Here is a 23,376-nt window from a genome sequence, read left to right as displayed (position 1 = left end):
GAATCTGCCTGCCAATGCAGAGCACTCAGGTTTGATCCCTCATCCAGGAAGATCCCTCATGCAGCAGAGCAACTAAGCCCAAGCACCATAACTACTGAAGCCCATGTACCTAGAGCCTGTACTCTGCAACAATTGAAAACACCATAACAAGAAGCCTGTCAATGCAACTAAGGAGTAGACTCCACTCACCACAACTAGAGAAAGCCCATGCACAGCAACAAAGATCTAGCACAGTCAAAAATAATACATTAAAAAAACAAATAAATTAATTACAAAACAATTCTAAGGTATAGCTATTATGAATGTCTTAAATCAAGAATACAAATGCAATGGGAGGCGACTTCCTCAGTGGTCCAATGATAAAGAATCCACCTTCCAATGCAAGACACACAGCTTTGATCCCGATGGGGAAACTAAGATCCCACATGCCCGGGGAAAACTAAGCCCACCAACCACTGCTAGAGAAGCCGGCACACCACAACGAAGACCCAACACAGAGATAAATAAATAAATAAAGTTAAGAAAAAACAAATACAATGGGATTTTCCCCCCAAGTCATTTTGCAAAGATAATCTTTAAAAAATGGTAATGTTCTCTGATTTATAGTTCAAAATCTTTAAAGACGTTAAATATCCAACAATAGAGTACATGCCAACTAAAGTATTACTTTTTAACAGAATATCATATAGCTATTGAATTTTTACTAAGAAGTTTTGTAATGTGAAATATTTAATGTTATTTGGAAAGGGGAAAGAATGATTTTTAAAAATCCATGTAAATTATGACCTCAGCTTTACCAAACAACAAATACAAAGGGTAAGAACACATCAAAATGTTATCAGCAGTTACACCCAAATGTTTATTTTCCTTCTCCTTATTACAAATAAAAAATATGTTTTAAAATGTTTTTTTCTGAATAAAACATTCACTTAACGTGGTTTTTCAGTTAAACAGAAAAGACTCTGAGAACATTAAAGCCACAATGCTAGGAGGATCTAGGCAAGTCAACTAGACTTTGGAGACCAATAAATCATTGGTAATTTTAAGAAATTCTTAACTTTGTTGCATTGCCAATGCACCTTGCTGATGTTTTAGAAATAGAATTTTATCCTCAAATAATTGATGACTGAGAGAATATTAAATGTATAAATACATTCTAAGAAACTTGTTGAAATGTAGTTTTTACATATTAGAAATGGAAGTAGTAGAAATAGAAAATAGAAATAGGAGGAATGAGGCTATAATAAAGACTCAGCTAAGATAGGTCAACGCTGATTGCACACAGCACAGTTCACTTTCACTGCTCTCAAGGAACACTGCTATGCTACGAATCCACAGGAAGAAATGTCATTACCTCAAGTAATTGTACTTGGGCCATAAAAATAAGAAAAACTGTACCTCTGTGTTAAAATCACAGCATGAAACCATTCTAAACAAGAGGCAGGATAATTTTTCAATCATGATACAAATTACTTATAATTTGGTAGTAAACAAAGAGATAAATACCAGTTACTTTACCTACTCATATACTTTGCATACTCAAAAAGTTCAAATGTTTTTAATCTAAAATATTTTAAAAACAGGAACTGCAAAAACAATACTCACAGCCCCCCATAAAGAATTCCTTTCAAACAACATCCAGCAGCGCCTTTTTTTCTTCTGATTAATCATTCTTAATTCCTGCTTGTGGAGGGACTATCTGGATCTACAGTTTGTGGGTAAAATCTATAGATATTCTTCATTTAGACACCAGTCATGCACACATCTTCTGCTCGACAGGGTAAAGAACTAACTAAGGGGAAGTGCAGAGCTATGTTTCATAACTCCTTCCACCACTGATGCAGCCTCAAAGAACTACGCAAGTAATGAATTTCAAAATTCTACAAAGGTATTTCAAAATGTAGTGAGAGAACTCTAGAGCACTGTGGCAAAATGGGAAGGATGAGGCCAACTACATGTGATTTAATTGTAGTTATAGTCGTTAAATTTACAAACTATCCTTGAAAACTAGGTCTTAAAGAATTTCAAATTTTTTTCATGGTCATAAGAAAAAAAAATCATAAGAAATGCTGAAAAACAAAACCATGTCCATCTCCCCCAAAACAAGTCTTTTATCTCTTCCCAGGTTACTAGCAATCCCAAATGACTTTATTGAAAACAAAAATTAGAATTTTAAAGAAGAGGCACCAATGAGCAAATTTCCCATCCTTGTCATGCTTATAAGATAAATTACTAATCAAAGTTAATGTTTTAGATAATATATAACACAGATTTGTCAAAACATCTAAGGTTTATCATCACATGGATTTAACATTTACATAGTGACACTAATTTCCCTTTCATGTGATGTTTAGATGGTATAGTCAGAATCAAACTATAATAATCTAGACTCAGAACAACTTTATAACATCACTTCTTCAAATTATTGTGTTTCTGAAAGAATTGAAAGTCATGTACTAACTTAAAGTACTTGAGGAAATTTTGATAGGTAGAATAAAACGAAACATGGAGAAAACTACTTGGAGAAACACACACTAAAATTACAAACCCTTAGAAATTTAGAAATCCTCCCTTTGTATGGATAAGAAAACTGAGATCAAGAGTGTTAAGGAAGGCTAGATATAGACATACTGATATTAAAGAGACAAGATATATACATTTCAGACATTCTGATAGGCTTTCTTCAGTTCAATTTCCATGGCATTTTATTTCTAAATTAGGTCTTTCTTAAACATGCTTTCGCGGGGTGGTAGTTTTGAGAGCTAATAACTGGCCTACAACAATCTCTTCCTGTCAATGTTGTTATTGCAAGCTTTCATGCCACGTTCATGTGATGTGAGGAAGTATCCAATGGCTAACACTTTCCAAATTTCACCAACCTATGCCAGCATCCCAGCCCAGATCAGCTGAAGGTTGAGAGTGTCCTCTGCAGAGTCAGCGTAGGTTTTGCACAGGAAGTGTTGCTCTATGTGCTCAGGCATAAGTGATGAAGCCAAATGAGGATGTCAGCATTTTTGGTTCCTTCTCTCTAGCTCAGAAGAGTACAGCAGGAAACTTCACACTGACCACATGCCAGTGAACCACTGGCTGAAACTGGACCTGTTCTGCCCTGCTACAGTGTACCAGGGCTGGAAGTACCCAAATACGCATGTTGGCTCTGGTTCTGGACATCTTTTTTTTCAATGTTTTAGCAGTTTGGCAGGCAAAGAAAAAGAAACTTCATATGGAATATTTTCTGATTATTTGACATTGTACATTGTAGATTTTTAATATCTTTATAATTAGCTAAACTTTTTCCCTGTTTATTCAGATATTATGTGAATATAGCTCTAGAAATCTGTTTCAGGGATTGCACTGAAATAAAATTTCATACATATGTGCTTTCTTTCCCCTTAGTTTTCTGTTTACACTTTGGTCTGCTAGTTTTTATAAAAACAGATTTATACCTCTTGACTTTAAATCAAGTAATTTAAAGTAATTCATTCATACAATAAATTGAGAACAGCTTTAAGAATCATAGTATCAACTAATCTGTTATAAAGCTAAAATTAGTAATCCTCTCAAAAAAGAAAAAAAAATTATTATGTGGCTAAAAATAAATCTTCATTAAAAAAAAGGGCAAAGCTATTTATCTGCTCTTAACACCACAATCATTGGAGAAGGAAATGGCAACCCACTCCAGTGTTCTTGCCTGGAGAATCCCAGGGACAGGGGAGCCTGGTGGGCTGCCGTCTATGGGGTCGCACAGAGTCAGACACAACTGAAGTGACTTAGCTGTAGCAGCAACAGCACAATCATTCCATTCCATGTCTTGATAAAATTAATATTATATTAGTAATTACACCTGTGTATTATTTTGCACCCTTCTCGTAACAACCCTAACAAAAAGACATTAATTAGCCCTACTGTATAGGTGATGAAACTATACGGCAGAGCTGCAATTCAAACCTTAGACTTTTTAACTTCAAAACCTGAACTTGATCCCTGGGTCAGAAAGATCCCCTGGAGAAGGGAATGGCAACCCACTCTATTTATTCTTGCCTGGAGAATCCCATGGACAGAGGAGCCTGGAGGGCTACAGTCCATGGGGTCACACAGAACTGGACACAACTGAAGCGACTTAGCATTCAAGAGGCTCTTTAGTTCCTCTTCACTTTCTGCCATTAGAGTGGTATCATCTGCATATCTGAGGTTGTTGATATTTCTCCCAGTAATCTTGATGTCAGTTCATGATTCACCCAGCATGACATGCACCCCAATGTTCATTGCAGCACTCTTTGCAACAGCTAAGACATGGAAGCAACCTAAATGTCCATCAATAGAGGAATGGATAACGAAGATGTGGCACACATATACAATGGAATATTATGCATCCATTTAAAAGAATGAAATAATATCACTTGCAGCAACATTGGTGGGCCTAGAGACTGTCATGAGTGAAATAAACTGGCAGAGAAGCAAAAATATCATATGGTATCCCTTATATGTGCAATCTAAAAAGAAATGATACAAATGACCTTATCTACAAAACAGAAACAGACTCACAAACTTAGAGAATGAACTTGTGGTTCCTACGGAGAAGGATGGGAGGAAGGGTTACTAGAGTTTTGCATCAGCATGAGACGATGCTGTATTTTAAACAAATAACCAATAAGGATCATCTGTATAGCAATATTTTAATAAATATGCTATATTTTAAATAAATAACCAACAAGGACTTTCTGTATAGTGTAGGGAACCCTGCTTCATGTTATGTGGCAGCCCAGATGGGAGGGAAGTTTAGGGGAGAATGGTACATGTATATGTAAGGCTATGTCCCTTTGCTGTCCACCTGAAACTATCACAACATTGTTAATTAGCTATACTCTAAGCTCAACATTAGGAGAAGGCAATGGCACCCCACTCCAGTACTCTTGCCTGGAAAATCCCATGGACGGAGGAGCCTGGTGGGCCGCAGTCCATGGGGTTGCTAAGAGTCGGACACGACTGAGAGACTTCACTTTCTTTCACTTTCATGCATTGGAGAAGGAAATGGCAACCCACTCCAGTGCTCTTGCCTGGAAAATCCCATGGACGGAGGAGCCTGGTGGGCCGCAGTCCATGGGGTTGCTAAGAGTCGGACACGACTGAGAGACTTCACTTTCTTTCACTTTCATGCATTGGAGAAGGAAATGGCAACCCACTCCAGTGTTCTTGCCTGGAGAATCCCAGGGACAGGGGAGCCTGGTGGGCTGCCGTCTATGGGGTTGCACAGAGTCAGACACGACTGAAGCGACTTAGCAGCAGCAGCAGCAGCAGCAGCAGCAGCAGCAAGCTCAACATTCAGAAAACTAAGATCATGGCATCTGGTCCCATCACTTCATGGCAAATAGATGGGGAAACAGTGGAAACAGTGTCAGACTTTATTTTTGCGGGCTCCCAAATCACTGCAGATGGTGATTGCAGCCATGAAATTAAAAGATGCTTACTCCTTGGAAGGAAAGTTATGACCAACCTAGATAGTATATTAAAAAGGAGAGATAGTACTTTGCCAACAAAGATCCGTCTAGTCAAGGCTATGGTCATGTATGGATGTGAGAATTGGACTGTGAAGAAAGCTGAGCACCAAAGAATTGATGCTTTTGAACTGTGGTGTTGGAGAAAACTCTTGAGAGTCCCTTGGACTGCAAGGAGATCCAACCAGTCCATTCTGAAGGAGATGAGTCCTGGGTGTTCACTGGAAGGAATGATGCTGAAGCTGAAACTCCAATACTTTGGCCACCTCATGTGAAGAGTTGACTCATTGGAAAAAACCCTGATGCTGGGAGGGATTGGGGGCAGGAGGAGAAGGGGACGACAGAGGATGAGATGGCTGGATGGCATCACCAACTCGATGGACATGAGTTTGAGTGAACTCTGAGAGTTGCTGATGGACAGGGAGGCCTGGTGTGCTGCGATTCATGGGGTCGCAAAGAGGCAGACACGACTGAGCGACTGAACTGAACTGAATACAAAATAAAAAGTTGAAAAAAAAATAAAACAAAACTGATCTCTAAAATGCACACTTCCTGCCATTCTCCCAAAGTTTTCCCAAAATTTCTAACTTCAGAAAGAATAAGAAAAACTTTTGCCCCTATGTCTGAGTTTTCTTGGTTTTAACCCTCAAATTCAAAGCTTAAAAATGTTCATGTCTGGTAAAGCAAATTTCCTCTTTTTACTTCATGTACCTCTTCCCATTACTAAACTCCTCAAAACTTTGTTATCTAATCTACTTATAAAGTGAACCATTTTATACCTAGCCTAAAACATTAGAATCATTTAGAATAACTTATTCTATAGTCCACCAGAGCAACAGTCAGTTTTAATTTTACTCATTAGTTATGAGAAAGAGAAGAGTCACTTCCTCAAGGTCACTCTGAGCAGAAATAGAATTTGGTTTAAGGTCTGGTCATAAGTCATGCTTCCTCTGCAACAGTGAGCCACCATTGGTAAACTTGTCACCAAGTGACAGAAAATAACAAAAACTATGGGATACTTAAAATACTTTTTCTGTTGATACTTATTTCCCCTACCTGTCCACTCCTTCTATTTTGGCCATTGCCAATATATTCTACATTGTAGTATGAAAAGAAACCACAATTGCCTCGGCAGATAAAGAAAAAAAGTCTATTCCTATTTCAAACATGAAGCAAATGTTTCATTTCCTTTTCTTATTAAAATATGGGATATAACCCCAAAAATGATAGCTTTTAAAAGTGTCATATTAAATCTACTTTTTTCTATTTAAATTTTACTGGTACATAGTATTATCTTTTGACTTATAAACTTAAGATAGTTCACTAAGAAATTTGTAAATGTTCACATGTATGGCAACAGGCATCACTGTTTTGTCTAAAGCAGTGGTACCAACTGAACTTTCTGTTATTGATGGAAATGTTCTATATTTGTGCTATAGTATAAAGTAGCTATATGAGCATTTGAAACATGACTTGTATGATCAAGCAATGTGTGATCAAGGAACTAAAATCTTATTTTAGTTAATTTTAGTAAGAGCAACCTGTGGCTAGTGGACACAGCTCTAAAGCCTAGGTGTATGTGTGTGTATTTTTTTTTAATAAAATATATAAAGTTTATAACTTTTATTTTGAAGTAATCATTGACTCACAGGAAGTTACAAAAATAGTACACAGAGGCCTAATTTCCCCTAAGAAAGAAAGATAGCACTAAGTCGTGTCCGACTCTTGAGATCCCATGAACTGTAGCCTGCCAGGCTCCTCTGTCCATAGGATTCTCTAGGCAAGAATACTGGAGTGGGTTGCCATTTCCTTCTCCAGGGCAACTTCCTGACCCAGGAATTGAACCCATGTCTCCCACATTGCAGGCAGATTCTTTACCAACTGAGCTATGTGGGAAGCCCCAATTTCCCCTAATCATTATGTCATATTATTTAACTATAGTACAATATCAAAACCAGAAAACTGACATTTGTACAATGTGTTTGTTTAGTTCTATGCCATTTTATCACTTGCATAGACTTGTGTAACCTCTACCACAATGAAGATACTGAACAATTTCCATCATCATGAAGAGCTCCCTCATGCCACCCCTTTATAGGGTGAACATAAGGAGAACACCCTTCTCCCCACCTTCTCTAACCCCTGGTAGCCACTAATCTATTCTATATAACATGCTGTCATTTACAGAATGCACTGTTAAGTGGAATCACACAGTATGTGACTTTTTGAGACTGCCGTTTTTTCACTTAGCATAATACCCTTGAGCTCCATTCAACTTCTTGTATGCATCAAGAGAGTGTTCTTTTTTATTTCTTTGTTGAATTCCATACTGTGGATATTCCATAGTTAACTTAGCCATTCATGTTAATGAACATGAGGATGTTCACAGTCTGGACTATTACAACAAATAAAACTATGAACATTTTGCACAGGTTTTAGTGTAGATCTAAGTTCTCATTTCTCTGCAACAAATGTTCCAAAGTGCAGATGCTAGATTATATGATGAGTGTCCACATGTGCTTATTGTCACTTGTCATCTGTGGATTTTTTTTCATGTTGTTTCCCCATTTTCTAATTAGATTGTTTGGGTTGTTTTACTGTTAAGTTTTGAGAGTTCTTTACATATTTTAGAGAGGATCCTTTGTCAAATATAGGGCTTCAAAATATTTTTCCAGTCTATAGCTTCTTTATCAACCTTTTAACAGACAAAATTTTAAATTTTGATGAAATTTTATCAATCTTTTCTTTTACTATTCATGCTTCTGGTCACATGACTAATAACTTTTATAAAATTATTTACTGACGTACAGTTGATTTATAATGTGTTAGTTTCAGGTGTACAGCAAAGTAATCAGATATATATATATTATATCTCCACCCTTTTCTAGACTGTTTTCCCATACAGGGCATTACAGAGTATTGAGTAGAGTTCCCTGTGCTATACAATAGGTTCTTACAAATAATCAATCTTATATACAGTAGTGTATATATGTCAATCCCAATCTCCCAATTTATCCCTCCCCGCCCATCCTTTGATAACTGTAAGCTTGTTTTCTACATCTGGGACCCTAATTCTGTTTTGTAAATAAGTTCATTTATACCTTTTTTAAGATTCCACATATAAGCAAGATCATATATATTTGTCTTTCTGTGTCTTACTTCACTCAGTATGACAATCTCTAGTACCATTCACGTTGCTGCAAATGGCATTATCTTGTTTTGTTTTGTTTTTTATGGCTGAGTAATATTCCATTGCATATATGTACCAAATCTTCTTTATCCATTTCTTTGTTGATGAACATTTAGGCTGTGTCCATGTCCGGGCTATTGTAAACAGTGCTGCAATAAACATTGGGGTGCATTTATCTTTTTGAATTACGGTTTTCTCTGGGTATATATTGCTAATAACTTTTTACCAACCCCAGATCCTGAAGATTTCCTCCTATGTTATCTTTTCAAATGTTTACAGTTTTTTATGTTTTACATTGAAATTGATAATCTATTTTGAATTAATTTATAGTCATATTGTAAGGTTTAGTTTTTTTTGTTTGTTTTTGTCTATACCTATCCAACTACTCAAGCATCATTTGCTGAAAAGACAAACTGTATTACTTTTGAACTTTGTCAAAAATCAGCTGGCTGTACCTGTATGGGGCTATTTCTAAGTTCTCTATTCTGTTGCATTAATCTATTTGTCCCTCTGGCAACCACAGAGTTGATTACTATAACCACATAATGTTTTAAAACTAGATCAAGTAATTTTCTCAACATTACTCTTCTTTATCTAAATTGTTTTGGGTATTCTAGTCACTTTGTCTTCCCATATAAATTTCAGAATAACCTTATTCATACCTACACAAGTTTTCAGAGCATCTTGGGAAGAATTGTTAAACCTGTATATTAATTTGGGAGATCATCATCTTTACAATACTGAGAGTCTCTCAGACCATGTCTGAAAGACATGTCTCTCCATTATATAGACCTTTGATTTCATCAGCAGCAATTTATAGATTTCCTGGGTATATCTTTTAAAAGCAAGTCAAATGATGAACTAGAAATAGCTTGTAAATGCTACCAAAATAAAAAGTGGTAGTCCAAATAAGTTTTAGGCGTCAAAACAATCTTGGCTAACAGAGTTAAAAATCAATATCACAAACACAACAAATACATCCACTGGGGAATAAGTATATTTGGCTGAAAGACTGGCTTTATATAATTTACAAAGAAATGAAAGGGCACAACACGGTAATTTGCAATTAAAACAATAAACAGGATAGACTGGAGGTATAAAACAGATATAAAATATCCTCCAATTACATGTAGCACTGTATTCCCTTTTTTGGATTATTATATTTATTCTATGAATCATCATACATGTGTATTATGTATGCAACAACTGTATAAAATCAAGGCTCTAAATTATATAATTCCAAAAGTCTCTTTCAAGTCCTACATTAAATTATTTTATTTTTTGAAGAGTCCGTGGTTGAAAAGGCTTTATGAATTTTGCTATGTAGGTATCTTTGGTGGGCAGGTCAAGTGGCAAAATAATTCTATTGAATATAAGTATATGTAACCATTTGGAAAATTTACTAAAGCTATGGGGGAAAGAGATATAAGAAATCTGAAGGCTATTAAAATTATCTACCCCAGAGATGAGTATTCTGTGAAAATACCTGGAAGGTAATCAGGAACTTACGTACCTATCCAAAGGAAATAAAGAACAATTTTTAAATACATACAAAAATACATTCTTAACAACTAAGTTAAAAAATAGTGACTACCACAGGTGCAATTCATGGGGTCGCAAAGAGTCGGACACGACTGAGCGACTGAACTGAACTGAAGTGAACTGAACCATAGGTGTATAAACCCTGAAGTAAATAAGGTCTTATTTAATGATGAATAAAGTGTAGTTGTGAAGGTGGAAGAGTGCCAAAATAATACAGCGACCTCCCCACCTACCTCCCATCAACATTCTACAAGTGTCTAATCCAAGCCTTCGGAAATCCATATCCAGCTTTCAAAGCTGACTGAGAAGGAAGAATCTGAAGACTTGAAACTAAGGAACAAATGACCATGAGCACTTCCTATTCACCTATATGTGCCCTAGAATGTTTTATCGGTTCACACACACACTAACTGCTTGGTGGATTGATAAGTACCTAGGATACCACAAAACAAATGTAAAATTAATTTGTAGAGAAACAGAAGATGATGCTTCCTAAAATCGAAGAGCATAGGTGTCGTTTTTTGAACTGTTGGTAATGATATCATCCCAAAGAAGTTTGACACTGCATGAAGAGTATCAAGAAGAAGCTAGAAGGCTTCTTCATACAGAATCATAAATACATGTATAATAATCATCTCATTTACAATACACATTCACTCCTGAATATGTCATTCTACCAGACTTTGTAGGGTATGAGGAGACTAAAGAAGAAAAATATCAATAGATGAACCAAGGAGAGAGAGAAAAAAAGGAAGCAAATTGCTAGTCACACTTGATAACTACTGGGGAAGAGTAAAACTAAAAGCAAGTTAGGGAAACCAGTGCTGCCTCAAACATTTTTATATACAATTAAAGAAAACATGCTCAAATGATTTCAATATTTAAAAACTTCTCAGTGTTATTAAGATAACATATAACCAAACTCAAAAGTATGAAATCAAAGCTAAGAATAGGAATTAAAGCTTAAAGATTTAATTTACCAGTTGGAGTCTGTGAGGGAAAAAGCTGGCTTAAAACTCAACATTCAGAAAACTAAGATCATAGCATCCAGTTCATGGCAAACAGATGAGGAAACAATGAAGACAGTGACAGACTTTATTTTCTTGGGCTCCAAAATCACTGCAGATGGTGACTACAGCCATGAAATTAAAAGACACTTGCTCCTTGGAAGAAAAGGTATGACCAACCTAGATAGCATATTAAAAAAGAGAAACATTACTTTGCCTACAAAGGTCCATCTAGTCAAAGCTATACATTTCCACTAGTCATGTATGGATGTGAGAGATGGACCATAAAGAAGGCTGAGTGCCGAAGAATTGATGCTTTTGAACTGTGGTATTGGAGAAGACTCTTGAGAGTCCCTTGGACTGCAAGGAGATCAAACCAGTTAATACTAAAGGAAATCAGTCTGAATATTCATTGGAAGGACTGATGCTGAAGCTGAAGCTCCAATACTTCAGTCACCTGATGCGAAGAACTGACTCACTGGAAAAGACCCTGAAGCTGGGAAAGATTGAGGGCAGGAGGAGAAGGGGGCAACAGAATATGAGATGGTTGGATGGTATCGTCGACATGTATTTGAGCAAACTCCAGGAGATAGTGAAGGACAGGGAAGCCTGGCATGCTTCAGTCCATGGGGCTGCAAAGGTCAAAAACAACAGAGCAACTGAACAACAATGAGAGTGTATGAATTTTAAAGCTATAAGATATAATCAAATTCTTTAAAATCACTATTATAATAGAACATTAATTTAAAATTTTTTTAGAGCCCAAAATTGGATTGTATGCATGTGCTCAGTCACTCAGTTATGTCTGACTCTTTGTGACCCCATGTACTGTACCCTGCCAGGCTCCTCTGTCCATGGAATTTTCCAGGCAAGAATACTGGAGTGGGTTGCCATTTCCTATTCCAGGGTTGCCATTTCCTATTCTTCCTGACCTAAGGAGTGAACCTGCATCTCTTGCATCTCCTGCATTGGCAAGCAGATTCTTTACCACTGTGCCACCTATGGGAAAATTTACTAATGTAAGTCTTTAACAAATTCAGTAAGTGATTTTACTAGTCTGTATAAGCTAACCTAAAGGATGATTTGGGTGAATAAACAAAAGCTAAGGCAGCTTCTGCTACCATCATCTGTTTTGTCTTCTCTCGCCAATATGGAAAGAGCTGCACACAAAAGTTCCAAACGAAAGAACCTTGGGATCCTTTCATTCCATGATTTACCTTCTGATTTACCACAATCACTTTAACAAGGCATCCAGAGTCCACCTTTCATTGTAAACAATCTTAAACAGCACCTACTCCCTATTTTAAGAAGAGGAATCTTTAGAATGAGACTATTTCTCTCCATCTGGTAACATATAGGGCAACCTTTACTAAAAATAAACAGATCAGTGTTAAAACCAAATAAGATACATAAGTGCATTCAGACATCCTTGTCACATACAAATCTGCATACCAGAAGTGCTTGAGAATATTATTCTGTTGATGAGAAATTTAAAAATTAATTTTACCTCCAAGATGACTTCTGTCCACCAAATTGTAACATTTAAAATTGACAGATATTGAAATGCTTTTTATATATAAAAGTTTTCTTTTAACCTTCTTCCAGAGCTTACAATCTTACTTCAAACAATAAACAATTACTTTTTACCATCTCATAACCTGAGTCAAGAGTACTTTTTCAGTACTATCAAAACAAAACAAAACAAAAAAAACCCTAACAGTAGAGTCATGAGCCAAAATTCTGTCACTACTGCCACCAACGCCCCACCAAGAGGTGGCGTCTATTTTGCCACCTCCTTGCTTCTGGGTTGGACCTATGACTGTCCAAAGGAAAAAGGCAGAAATGACACTGTAGTAATTCTGGGCTAAATCTTTGAGAGGCCTGGAAACTTCTCCTTCCTTCCTTTTAGAGTCCAGCTGCCATGCTATAAGCAGGTCCAAACAGCATCAGGAATGAGAAAGGCCCACACAGAGAAGAAGACAGGCCCAGATAACAGGACCTACTTGCCACTCATGAAAGTGAACTATCCTGAAAGTAACTCCTAAAAGCTCTAATCAAGCTGCCTCCGCTGACAGCATACGACCTTGAGATAAGGTAAGCTGTCCTTATAAAAACCCTGCCAAATCCCAAACTTGTGCGTAGAAAAGCCATTATTGTCTTTGCTATTGCTATTGCTAAGTCACTTCAGTCGTGTCCAACTCTGTGTGACCCCATAGACGGCAGCCCACCAGGCTCCCCTGTCCCTGGGATTCTCTAGGCAAGAACACTGGAGTGGGTTGCCATTTCCTTCTCCAATGTATGAAAGTGAAAAGTGAAAGTGAAGTCGCTCAGTCGTGTCCGACCCTCAGCGACCCCATGGACTGCAGCCTTCCAGGCTCCTCTGTCCATGGGATTTTCCAGGCAAGAGTACTGGAGTGGGGTGCCATTGCCTTCTCCATTATTGTCTTAAGCCACTAAATTTGGAGGTTGATCTGTTATGTAGCAATAGATAGATAACTGAAAGAAAATTTGGTACCAGAAGTAGGGTTCTACTGCAACAAAAACCTAAAATGTGTACCAGCTTTGGATCCAGGTGATGGGCAGAAGCTGGAAGAGTTTTGAGGATACTGCTAATAAAGATTTGAAAAAGTGAATAAATGTTATCAGTACCTAAAAAAAAGGGACCCAAGTTATGTACTGTGAAGACAATCAGCAAATCAATGCAAGCAGTGATGTGGAAGGTGGAAATGGTACCTAAGGAGCTCATGATCTTACTAAGTAAAATTCAAGGAAGAATGTTGAAAGTATCAACTGGCTCATTTTAACTGCTTCTGTAGTGAGAAGAACTAAAAAAGGAACTGACTGGTTCCTTTTCAAACAGAATTTAGAGGAAATATAAAGGTGTCACATTTGGCGGGTTCAAAAACAAAACCATTGCTCATTTTAGCATCTTAGCAAAAAGTAAGCTCAAAGTAAGAAATGGTTCAGGGCAAAGATCAAATCCTGTACTGCCAGTACAATGTGGCCTTGAGGATGTGGCTGTATGATCCTTTGTTGACCCCTCAAAAAGATTTTAGTTTCCTCATAGACTTTTTCCTTTAAACCAGTGATTCTAATATTCCATGTATACACTTCTAGGTACTCATGTCCTTGTAGAGACTGTCCCCACATTGACTCTGGGCTGAGCTTATTACTGCTTTAGACCACTAGAATAGGGCAGAAATCATTCAGTGCCAACTGTAGGCCCAGATCTTATTTGGTTGGGCAACATCTACTTCTTCCATTTTGGAACCCAGACACCACGGGTGACCTAAGCAGCCATGGGTCCCAGCTGAGCTCCTACCCAAACCTCAGAGGACCATAGCCATTCCGCATCCAGCTGACAGGACATGAAAACAAAATTGCCTGGTCAACCCACTGAATCACAAGGTAACAAACTGCTGCTTTAAACTACTGAGTTTTGGAGTGGTTTATTACACTTCAATAATAACCAAAACACGGGTGCCTTTCAGTGGTATATTAAATGTCACTTCTCTCTGATCATAAAAGGCTAGATAATTATGAAGAAATGCAATGAAAACTTTTTGTTCTAAAAATTTAATGCGCAACATGGACATAGAGGTCATCATACTAAGTGAAACAAGCCAGACAGACAAAGACAAATATCATATGATATCTCATATGTAGAATCTAACAAAAACAACAACAAAAAGATACAAATGAACTTATATACAAAACAGAAATAGACGCACAGACATGGAAAACAAACTTATGGTTACCAAAGGCGAAAGATGGGGAGGATAAATTAGGAACTTGGGATTAACATATACCACTACTATATATAAAATAGATAACCAACAAGGACCTACCATATAGCACGGGAAACTATACTCAATATGAGGGAAACAAATCTGAAAAAGAATATTACTGTGTTGGCCAAAAAGTTCATTTGGGTTTTTCCAATAAGATGTTACGAAAACCCTGAAAGAACTTCTGGCCAACCCAATATACATATAATGTGTAACACAACATTTTAAATAAACTATACTTCAATTAAAAAATATGTATATATTATACCTAGGATCAATTTAACAGTTATTTAAACAAATAAAACATACCTTCTAAGTCTATGGAATATTTTTTTTGAGAGTCTATCTTACAGACAGATCTTAGAGTCTGTCACTAATAAGGACAAAAACCTTAGGGTTTCCATTTTCAGTAGAAAACAATAAGCACCTATACATTAGGGAGGACTAGACAGGGAAGGAGATCTTAGCAAGGCATACCAGGGGTACAGACAAAACTGAGGAAAGGCCCTGCTTATCAGGTAAATTTCAATAGGAATTCAGAAATCAGCAGAGGAAAATACACAGACACCAATCTGTGCTAATAGCCAAGGAATTCTCAAGGCACAGTCACAAGAGTGAAGATGGCAGGTCTTCCAAAGCCTATTGTTATAGCAAACAGCAAGATTTTTACCATCCGTATCTCCAAAGAGAAACTATAAGCTCTGCCTTCTCCTGTGCTGAGGCAACTGCTGCCCTCTGCTTAGCTACTTTGGATTTAAAGGGCCCTCAAACATCTGAGCCATCACCCTGATTTCAGTCCATCCTGTGGATGACTATGATGGCATACAGGGAGGCTGGAGACTTTCTGCATCTTGAGAATACAAACAATAAAGGTAAATTCTTCAAAAGATGGTAGTATTATTATTTTAAGTTTCATAGAACAGGACTTAGAAGGGTTCTAATCACATAGTAAACTCTCAACATCCAACACTATCAACAAATCACATTTGGTGAATTTGTTCAATTACAAGTGCATCTGCCCTAAAAACAGTAACTTTCAAGGAAAAAAAATTTTTTTTAATATCAACTCAGAAGCCTATTAATAGGGAACTGGTTTAAACAAACTAGTACAGCTATAAAGCTATAAATACTATGCTGCCTTAAATGAGATGATAAAAAATGAAGAGGATTTTAAAAGATTTGATGTGGAAAATTTCTAATATAAGTGAAAAATCAAATTGAAAAAGCATATAATTCCATTTAAAAATAAGTATATATTATTATTATATATGCATAGAAAAGAATTTCTTAGAGCCACCAGACTAAACAGCACAATCTGGGTAGGGATTTCACTTTCTACTTAACACATTGCTATAACATCTGGGGTATTTTAAATTTATTTTAACAGCAAGCACAAATGACTCTTACAATCAGAAAAACATTAAAATAAAGACACACAGATTCTTCTTAAAACAAAGCATGCTTTTACCTGAATTAGTTCGTGAGTTTTCAGTGCTTATTTTTCTTTGCACACCAGCAGCTCAGGTCTGTTTTTAGAACAGTGTCAGGAGCTGCTTGCTATATGAGCTGTTTCCTGTATCAGGCAGCTATTTTTAATTAATGAATACTTTGTTGTAAAAGTTCATGGGAAGATAAAAACACTACCATTGCTGCAAGTGAAACTAAAGAAAGGCTTATTCTGCAAACTAAAATGAAAGATTTAAGTCATTAAAAAGTACTCCATGTTAAAAAGTATTAAGGCACATAGCATTTAATGTTAAGCACTTTATTTCCACTGTGATATTGAGATAAATTGGATCATTTAAAAATTCCTGAAGAAGTAGACAGCATATTAAAAAGCAGAAACATTACTTTGCCAACAAAGGTCCATCTAGTCAAAGCTATGGTTTTTCCAGTAGTCATGTACAGATGTGAGAGTTGGACCATAAAGAGAGCTAAGCGCCGAAGAACTGATGCTTCGGAACTGTGGTATTGGAGAAGACTCTTGAGAGTCCCTTGGAATGCAAGGTTTTTATTTTCTTCCAAGGTTTATGAGATAAAATGGCTCAAAAGATAGCTGCTATGTAAAGAAATTATATTTTTAATCTATCCAATCCCGTACTCGAACAGCATCACAAGGAGTCCTCTGGAGGGTCAGTAGCAGTTGAGAGTAGGTTGGAATGCAATGGCTAGTTAACAGAGCCAGAATTCCCAGGTCCCACCCAAGACGCTTTCCCACAGAATGAAGATCGGATTTCCCTGTAGACCTAAGAGAAGGTTCTAAGAAGGCCTCACTGCACTGGGGATGATTATGCACAGTCCAATCACAAAAAGAAAGGTTTATTGTTCTCTTGCCAACCTATAAGCCTCACAACAGGTGGCAATTTACCCAATTATGCTAAACTCTACCCACACACTCTTCACTCACCACTTCCCTAAATTCCTTACATTTGTAAACTGCTTCACAATTTTTAAGTGCTCTCTTATCCATTAATTTGATTCAAACAGGTTATAAGATATCTACCTAATGTGTTTAGTTACAACTGAATTTGAAAGGAGTTCTAAGGATGGAACAGGGCTCCCAATATCCTCTAAGGAGGCCTTGCTTTTAGCACATCCCATGGCAGGGGTGAGGGAGTTAATTATATGCATCAACACGGAGGGTGTTTGGGAAAAGATAAACATTTTAATCAGTGAACTCCATGTAAGCAGACTGCCTTCCATAACGTGGGTGGGCCTCATCCATTCAGTTGACAGCCTGCATAGAGTGAAAAGACTGGCCTCCCTGAGCAAAAAAGAATTCTTCAGCAGCCTGTCTGTAGATTTCATCTGAACCACTGGCTTGCCTGGGTCTCTGCTTGCTGGCCTTTGGACTGGAGCTGCACCACCAGCTCTTCTGGGTCTCAAGTCTGCCAACCCATGCTGTGGACTTGGACTTGCTGGCCTCCATAAATACGTGAGCCAATTCCTTAGAACATATATGTGTACACATACAATCTATTGGTTCTGTTTCTCTGGAGATGCCTAACTAATACAGGAGGTCCCACAGTTTAATAACTACACTGGAAGAATCACTCAGTGAGGGACAAGTGGCTTCTCCTAACTAGGAGATGCCTGACCTTTCTCCCTCCCATGGTGCTCTCCAGCAAACAATACTGTTTAAGGATGCATGAATATGCCTGGAATAGATACACACCTTATTCTTCCTTTCTTTTTAGATACCTAGGAAGTGAAATGAGTCCTAAAAATGGTTCACACTCTGCTCAAAGTTTAAAATCACAAATGTAATATAAAAATCACAAAATTAGCTAGGTAAGTCTCAGCAATGCCTGCTGAGGTCACTGTGGAAAGGAGAGTAAAAGAGAAAAAGTAAAGGTGACAGTATCGGAAGCACAATGACCTTTGACTCAGGGCATCACACACATTATTCTCTATTACAGATAACTGAATTATTCATATCTGCCTCATAATATCTCAAATACTTCCCTAGTTACGGAAATTCTCTACCCAGTTCTTTTAAAATCTTCATCAACATTTAGCATGGGTCATCTGCTTAACTAGACAAATGCACCACCTTGTGGTTATGCTTCATCCTAAACTCCCCATCCTCCAGAGGCTGTCTAGTCTGGACATCCCTCCCACCTCGCATGCAGCAGAACCACAGAGGAGCCCTTTACCTCAATCTTCTCATCTACGACAGAGCTACTTGTACTTCTTGAGCAACACTCTGGCCCCTCCCTCACCTTCCCATGAAGGTAGTGCCTACAGCCTACACTGACAATTTTAATATTTATACTCACTTTTCCTTCAAACCAATGGTTTGAAGTATTTTTGCATATAAACTTTTACAAAATATACTCTCTTCCACTTTTTATTGTCTTTACCTCCTTGTCTTTGCCTCCGCTACACAATGTATCCTTCACCATGGCCAATACATCTCTCTAGCTTTAATTGCGTACACAAAATAGAGTTGTAGATAGAATAGATATTATCACACAATTTAGAAATGAGGAAAGGGGCAAAAAGAGATGAAATAACTTGTGCAAGTTTAATTTCTAAATTAATGGTAATCAGGGCCCATTTTCTATGACCTGTTACTTGAATGTCTATTAAATAGAATGGCAATATAACAGTTATCATATAGCTCCTAAGATGGTAGAGAAGGACATGCGCTCATCTTCTCTTGCAAGAACACCAAAATTCCAACTAGCCGCTGATTAACTATCAACAGGAAAACAGTGGATCCCACCAAAAAAAGATACCCCACATCCAACAGCAAAAGAGAAGACCCAACAAGATGGTAGGAGAGGAAAATCGAATTTAGAATCAAACTTCATATTCACTAGAGATGTGCAAATGAAACTTTCTGCACAACAGGTCCTACAAAAAGGAGCACTAAGCCCCACAAGACACTGAGCCAAACCTGCCTTTGAGTGTTTGAGTATCTCCTGCGGAAGCACGGGTCAGCAGTGGCCTACTACGGGGCAAGGGGCACCAAAGACAACAGTCCCGGGATGCACGCATACTGCCATAAGTCCTTTTGAAGGATGTCACCATTACCACCATTACTGAGGCCAAACTACAGGGAGGGCATACATATCCAACCATCAGCAGAAAATCGGATTAAGAATTTACTGAGCTTGGTATTTTCCAGGCCCTCTACACTATTATATAGCAACAGTCCCAATATTATGTCATATCTATATTCATTAGATAAATCATCACCTCTTGGAAGTCAAGAGATACCTGGAGTAACAGGCAAATTTGGCCTTGAAGTATAAAATGAAGCAGGGCACAGGCTAACAGAGGTTTGCCAAGAGAATGCCCTGGTCAAAGCACACACCCTCTTCCAACAACACAAGAGACGACTTTACACATGGACATTATCAGATGGTCAATACCTAAATCAGACTGATTATATTCTTTGTAGTCAGAGATGGAAAGAAGTTCTCGGTTCAGTTCAGTTCAGTCACTCATTATTGTCCAATTCTTTGTGACCCCATGAACATCAGTACACACCAGGATTCCCTGGCCATCACCAACTGCTGAAGCTTACTCAAACTCATGTCCATAGAATCAATGATGCCATCCAACCATCTGATCCTCTATCACACCCTTCTCCTCCTGACTTCAATCTTTCCCAGTATCAGGGTCTTTTCCAATGAGTCAGTTCTTCCCATCAGGTGGCCAAAGAATTGGAGTTTCAGGTTCAGCATCAGTCCCTCCAATGAATAATCAGGACTGACTTCCTTTAGGAATGATTGGTTGGATCTCCTTCTTATCCAAGGTCTCTCAAGAGAATTCTTCAACACCACTGTTCAAAACCATCAATTCTTTGGTGCTCAGCTTTCTTTATAGTCCAACTCTCACATCCATACATGACTACTGGAAAAATTGTAGCTTTCACTAGATGGTCCTTTGTCAGCAAAGCAATCTCTCTACTTTTTAATATGCTGTCTAGGTGGCCATGGCTTTTCTTCAAAGGCTTGGAGAATTTTGAGCATTACTTGGCTAGCGTGTGAGATCAGTGCAATTGTGTGGTAGTTTGAACATTCTTTGGCATTGTCTTTCTTTGGGATTGGAATGAAAACTGACCTTTTTCAGCCCTGTGGCCACTGCTGAGTTATCCAAATTTGCTGGCATATTGAGTGCAGCACTTTCACAGCATCATATTTTAGGATCTGAAATAGCTCAACTGGAATTCCATCACCTCCACTTGCTTTGTTCCTAGTGGTTCCTAAGGCCCACTTGACTTTGTATTCCAGGATGTCTGGCTCTACATGAATGATCACACCATTGTAGTTATCTGGGTCATGAAGATCTTTTTTGAATAGCTCTTCTGTGTATTCTTGCTACTTCTTCTTAATATCTTCTGCTTCTGTTAGGTCCATACCATTTCTGTCCTTTATTGAGCCCATCTTTGCATGAGATGTTCCTGTGGTATCTCTAATTCTCTTGAAGTGATCTCTAGTCTTTGACATTCTAGTGTTTTCCTCTATTTCTTTGCACTGATCACTGAGGAAGGCTTTCTTATCTCTCCTTGTTATCCTTTGGAACTCTGCATTCAGATGGCTATATCTTTCCTTTTCTCCTTTACCTTTCGCGTCTCTTCTTTTCTCAGCTACTTGTAAGGCCTCCTCAGACAACCATTTTGCCTTTTTGCATTTCTTTTTCTTGGGGATGGTCTTGATCACCACCTCCTGTACAGTGTTACCAACCTACATCTTCAGGCACTCTGTCTATCAGATCTAATCCCTTGAATCTATTTGTCACTTCCACTGTATAATCATAATGGATTTGATTAAGGTCATATGTGCATGGTCTAGTGGTTTTCCCTACTTTCTTCAATTTAAGTCTGAATTTGGCAATAAGGAGTTCATGATCTGAGCCACACTCAGCTCCCACTCTTGTGTTTGCTGACTATATAGAGCTTCTCCATGTTTGGCTGCAAAGAATATAATCAATCTGATTTTGGTGTCGACCATCTGCTGATGTCCATGTGTAGAGTCTTCTCTTGTGTTGTTGGAAGAGGGTGTTTGCTATGATTGGTGCATTCTCTTGGCAAAACTGTTAGCCTTTACTCTGCTTCGTTCCATATTCCAAGGCCAAATTTGCCTGTTATTCCAGGTATTTCTTGACTTCCTACTTTTGCATTCCAGTCCCCTATAATGAAAAGGGTATCTTTTTTGGGTGTTAGTTCTAGAAGGTCTTGTAGGTCTTCATAGAACCATTCAACTTCAGCTTCTTCAGCATTACTGGTTGGGGCATAGACTTGGATTACTGTGATATTGAATGGTTTGCCTTGGAAATGAACAGAGATCATTCTGTCATTTTTGAGATTGCATCCAAGTACTGCATTTTGGACTCTTTTGTTAACTGTGATGACTACTCCATTTTCTAAGGGATTCTTGTCCACAGTAGTAGATATAATACTGAGGTAAATTCACCCATTCCAGTCCATACAAGTTCACTGATTCCTAAGATGTCAATGTTCACTCTTGCCATCTCGTTTAACCACTTCCAATTTGCCTTGATTCATGGAGCTAATATTCCAGGTTTCTATGCAATATTGCTCTTTATAGCATCAGACTTTGTTTCCCTCACCAGTCACATTCTCAACTGGGTGTTGTTTTTGCTTTCAGTCCCTCTCTTCATTCTTTCTGGAGTTATTTCTCTGCTGATCTCCAGTAGCATATTGGGCACCTATCGACTTGAGAAGTTCATCTTTCAGTGTCCTTTTTGTCTTTTCATACTGTTCATGGGGTTCTCAGGGCAAGACTACTGAAGTGGTTTGCAATTCCCTTCTCCAGTGGACCCCATTTTGTTAGAACCCGTCCATCTTGGGTGGCCCTACATGACATGGCTCATAGTTTCATTGAGTTAGACAAGTCTGTGGTCAATAGAAAAGCTCTATACATCAGCATAAACAAAACCAGGAGCTGACTGTGGCTCATATTATGAATTTTTTATGGCAAAATTCGACTTAAATTGAAGAAAGTAGGGAAAACCACTAGACCATGCAGGTATGACCTAAATCAAATCCCTTACGATTATACAGTGGAAGTGCCAAATAGATTCAAGGGATTAGATTTGAGAGAGTACCTGAAGAACTATGGATGTAAGTTGGTAACGTTGTACAGGAGGTGGTGATCAAGACCATCCCCAAGAAACAGAAATGCAAAAAGGCAAAATGGTTGTCTGAGGAGGCCTTACAAGTAGCTGAGAAAAGAAGAGACGTGAAAGGTAAAGGAGAAAAGGAAAGATATACCCATTTGAAAGCAGAGTTCCAAAGAATAGCTAGGAGAGATAAGAAAGCCTTCCTCAGTCATCAGTGCAAAGAAATAGAGGAAAACACTAGAATGTCAAATACTAGAGATCTCTTCAAGAAAATTAGAGATACCAAGGGAACATTTCGTGCAATGATGGGCACAATCAAGGACAGAAAAGGTATGGATCTAACAGAAGCAGAAGATATTAAGAAGAGATGGCAAGAATACACAGAAGAACTACACAAAAAAAAAAGATCTTCATGACCCAGATAACCACGATGGTGTGATCACTCACCTAAAGTCAGATACCCTGGACTGTGAAGTCCATTCAGCCTTAGAAAGCATCACTACAAACAGAGCTAGTGGAGGTGAGTGATGGAACTCTGACTTACCTTTTTCAAATCCTAAAAGATGACGCTGTGAAAGCACTACACTCAATATGCCAGTAAATTTGGAAAACTCAGCATTGGCCACAGGACTGGAAAAGGTCAGTTTTCATCCCAATCCCAAAGAAAGCCAATGCCAAAGAATGTTCAAACTACCGCACAATTGTACTCATTTCACACATTAGCAAGGTAATGCTCAAGATCTCCAAGCTAGGATTCA

At 37.9% G+C, this 23,376-nt stretch overlaps 1 protein-coding gene across 3 annotated transcripts in view; it reads right to left on the bottom strand.

Moving 5' to 3' along the window:
* The window catches only part of FGD4 (FYVE, RhoGEF and PH domain containing 4), a 228,262-nt gene that overhangs the window by 145,755 nt on the left and 59,131 nt on the right, over nt 1-23,376 (bottom strand). The window contains exon 1 of one of the 3 annotated variants that reach the window (XM_055573711.1): nt 16,491-16,532. The exons of 1 other annotated variant lie outside the window; for it this stretch is intronic. Coding sequence is in view for 1 of the 2 variants with exons in the window: in XM_055573692.1 (XP_055429667.1) it covers nt 1,606-1,615 (10 nt within the window). In the remaining variant the exon portion in view is untranslated. Of the gene's footprint in view, nt 1-1,605; nt 1,976-16,490; nt 16,533-23,376 lie in introns of those variants that run through there. One more of the 3 variants, XM_055573692.1, reaches the window with a different exon arrangement.

Source organism: Bubalus kerabau, chromosome 1, assembly GCF_029407905.1.
Source record: "Bubalus kerabau isolate K-KA32 ecotype Philippines breed swamp buffalo chromosome 1, PCC_UOA_SB_1v2, whole genome shotgun sequence".
Taxonomy (NCBI): domain Eukaryota; kingdom Metazoa; phylum Chordata; class Mammalia; order Artiodactyla; family Bovidae; genus Bubalus; species Bubalus kerabau.
This window is presented reverse-complemented; position numbering and strand designations above follow the sequence as displayed.